General features: G+C 36.1%; 1 protein-coding gene across 1 annotated transcript; it reads left to right on the forward strand.

Moving 5' to 3' along the window:
• The first annotated feature begins 776 nt into the window (after positions 1-776).
• LOC106085246 (proteasome subunit beta type-1) lies at positions 777-1751 on the forward strand. The gene is made up of 2 exons (XM_013249391.2): positions 777-985; positions 1043-1751. The coding sequence occupies exons 1-2, from the start codon at positions 897-899 to the stop codon at positions 1659-1661; spliced, it is 708 nt and encodes a 235-aa protein (XP_013104845.1). The 5' UTR covers positions 777-896; the 3' UTR covers positions 1662-1751.
• Positions 1752-3746: the final 1995 nt, after the last annotated feature.

The following is a 3746-nucleotide window of genomic DNA, read 5'->3' on the forward strand; positions in this document are numbered from 1 at the left end:
AAACGCGAACAGCCAGCACACGTCAGCACATTGTGCCCACCTACTGCGACGAGACAGAGACGCAAGTTGCTGCGGATAGAAAAGCACATAATACCATAACATAATTACCAGGTAGTGTACCGTAAACAGCAGAGTATAATTTTTTCTGTGAAATCTGTCAAGAGCTTTGGCGCGAACTAGTAACATACACAAAATCAGAAAATCAGGGCAACTGCCACTACCTGTAAATTACGATATCTTGCATAATACCAATGCATTTTGATTTACATAAAGTGGACGAATGAAACTATTGGGTTGCCCAAAAAGTAATTGCGGATTTTTTAAAAGAAAGTAAATGCATTTTTAATAAAACTTAGAATAAACTTTAATCAAATATACTTTTTTACACTTTTTTCTAAAGCAAGCTAAAAGTAACAGCTGATAACTGACAGAAGAAAGAATGCAATTACAGAGTCACAAGCTGTGAAAAAATTTGTCAACGCCGACTATATGAAAAATCCGCAATTACTTTTTGGGCAACACAATAATTGTAAATATTTCACCGATTATTTATATGGGAGCTATATCTCCATCTGATACACAAGGATTTCTTTAGTAATCAAAATGCGCCAATTATGATCTCTTATTTTTTATTTGGAGATCGATATATCATCTAATTATAGTTCTCGCCAAGATTTAAACCCAGTTTTCATCGTCAACTATTCGATTTTTTTTAGCTACTAAAAGTCGACTCCGATTTTTTTCACATAAAAATTCGATTAATCGATTAGTCGACTTTGGGATCCCAAAATTGTTTTGTCATTCTGCCATCGGAAAATAACAACTGCTGCTGCAAATAAAACTAGCAATTCATTGCAAAATTTAATTCCCAACTAATTAAGAAAATAAATTTTACTATGGCTTTCCTTGGAGTTGAACAATTCCCCGATTATAAAGTGCCTGGTGCCCAACATCAGGACTTTTCTCCTTATGAATCTAATGGAGGGTAAGGTTACAATGAGCTTTCTGCGGCATTTTAATTTACGGTATTAGTCTTCTCCAGATCCATTGTGGCCATTGCTGGAGATGATTATGTGGTAATTGCTGCCGATACGCGTCTGAGCAGTGGTTATTCCATACACACTCGCAAACAAAATAAACTTTTCCAGCTGAGTCAAAAAACTGTATTGGGCTCCACCGGTTGTTGGTGTGACACCTTGGCGTTGACAGCTTTGGTCAGGGCTCGTATGCAAATGTACGAACACACTCATTTGAAGACTATGTCCACGGATGCAATCGCTCAAATGCTGTCAATCATCATGTACAACAAACGTTTCTTCCCCTATTATGTGTCCAACGTCTTGGCCGGCTTGGACAATGAAGGCAAGGGTGTTGTCTACTCGTACGATCCCATTGGCCACTGTGAACGCACCACATATAGAGCAGGAGGTTCCGCTGGTGCTCTGTTGCAGCCTGTATTGGATAATCAAATTGGTTTTAAGAACATGGTTTTAGAGGGTGGTGAAATTCCCAAAGTATCTAAAGAGCGTGCTATTGCCATTGCTACAGACACATTCATTTCTGCGGCCGAACGTGATATTTACACCGGTGATGCAGTTATGATTAACATCATTACCAAAGATGGTACTGAAGTTAAGGAAGTTCCATTGAGAAAGGATTAGGCAAATGTAGCGATTTGTTTTAAGGAAAAATTTTCTGTAAACTTTAGCTTTTGGAAGGTTTATAAAATAAACGAAAATAAGTTTTGTAAATTACATTGGATCTAATGGCAGGCAATGCAATTGCTCTGGGTGCATATGCAATGAAAGGGATGGAAACTTACGTAAAAAAACAACGACGCGCATAAATGAAACAGATTTATTGCTTTTTTAAAATACTTTTCATAAATATTACATTTCCACCATAGGTCTGTCGTTACGATATAAAATAAAACGTATGGGGTTTAGTACTTTCGCAGGGAGTCTTAATACGAAGTTGAGGGAGGCCAGCGAAGCGAAGAGGTTAGCATGTTCGCTATATCACCAAATGCGTGGGTTTGAATCCTGGTGAGAACATTAGGAAAAATATTCATCGGTGATTATCCCTCCTGGACAATGGTGAGGAGATTTGTGAGGTACTATGTAAAAACTTCCTATAGGGGTGTCGCACCGCGGTACGCCGTTCGGACACGCCTATAAAAATGAAGTCTCGTATCTAAAACTTGAATCGGACAACACTCAGTGATATGTGAGAAGTTTGCCTATTGAAAATGCAAAGTTGGGACTTTGTCAGCTCACTCTCAGAAAATTAAAAATCGATATCCCTAGACCCCCTCAAACGTTTTAAGGAAGCAGAGGTGCAATGGAAGAACTACACGAAAAAAATCCAATATCGGATTGAAATTAACGCTGTTGGAGTAATAGCCACATTTGTTGTTGTTGTTGTAGCAGTATATTGTATTGTACACTGAGACGGAAGCCCTTGCCGATGAAGGACTTCATCGGGTCAATCCGGTACGTACAACCGGCTGTCATGGGATTGCAAGCCACATTTGTAAATGGAGATAGCGATGCTTGAAAGGCTTCGCTTTGTATGGTTGTCATTATCATCACGATAAGCTCAGCTGAGAGCTACCGGGCTCGTCCAATGTTTTCTGATAGTAGCATGCCTTGTATAGATGGTAATGCAACTGCAGTCGCGGACAATCAGCGGTATCGAGTGGAAACTCTTAGTGGGAGACCATACACCAACGGCTCTCGATTAAAGACTGAATCCTATGGTACTCCAAAGCGAATTATTGGCATCGACGACCTATGGATCAAAACCACCTTGCTCACCTATTGGAACTTGACGAGAATTTCTATCTTCATAAGAAACCCTCGAACACGTTTTTGGATCTCCACTATGGATAACATGGCTCACGAGCACATCCCTAACTTCAACCATTAGACACCATCCTATTTGAAACACACTATAACCATACCCGTGGTACTGCTGGACCACTGTGTATTTTATATGGAGTACAAAATGTAGTGGATTTTCATTGAAATTTTGTCTTTAGAGAAAATTTCATTGAAATTTTGTCTTTAAAAAAAAATCCATCGAAATTTTGACTTTAGAGAAAATTTCATTGAAATTTTGGCTTTAGAGAAAATTTCATTGAAATTTTGTCCTTAGAGAAAATTTCATTGAAATTTTGTCTTTAGAGAAAATTTCATTGAAATTTTGTCATTAGAGAAAATTTCATTGAAATTTTGTCTTTAGAGAAAATTTCATTGAAATTTTGTCTTTAGAGAAAATTTCATTGAAATTTTGTCTTTAGAGAAAATTTCATTGAAATTTTGTCTTTAGAGAAAATTTCATTGAAATTTTGTCTTTAGAGAAAATTTCATTGAAATTTTGTCTTTAGAGAAAATTTCATTGAAATTTTGTCTTTAGAGAAAATTTCATTGAAATTTTGTCTTTAGAGAAAATTTCATTGAAATTTTGTCTTTAGAGAAAATTTCATTGAAATTTTGTCTTTAGAGAAAATTTCATTGAAATTTTGTCTTTAGAGAAAATTTCATTGAAATTTTGTCTTTAGAGAAAATTTCATTGAAATTTTGTCTTTAGAGAAAATTTCATTGAAATTTTGTCTTTAGAGAAAATTTCATTGAAATTTTGTCTTTAGAGAAAATTTCATTGAAATTTTGTCTTTAGAGGAAATTTCTGGAAATATTTGGGAAAAATTCCACCCACACCTATGTCGCTGAAAAACCAATTAAAAT

The sequence above is a fragment of the Stomoxys calcitrans genome, chromosome 1, assembly GCF_963082655.1.
Source record: "Stomoxys calcitrans chromosome 1, idStoCalc2.1, whole genome shotgun sequence".
In the NCBI taxonomy this organism is placed as follows: domain Eukaryota; kingdom Metazoa; phylum Arthropoda; class Insecta; order Diptera; family Muscidae; genus Stomoxys; species Stomoxys calcitrans.

Bases quoted from the DNA above. Each gene is read 5' to 3' on its own strand.
- LOC106085246 (XM_013249391.2), top strand. From the start codon at position 897: ATGGCTTTCCTTGGAGTTGAACAATTCCCCGATTATAAAGTGCCTGGT. The intron at 986-1,042 runs GTAAGGTTACAA...AGTCTTCTCCAG, and splicing joins CCTTATGAATCTAATGGAGG to ATCCATTGTGGCCATTGCTG.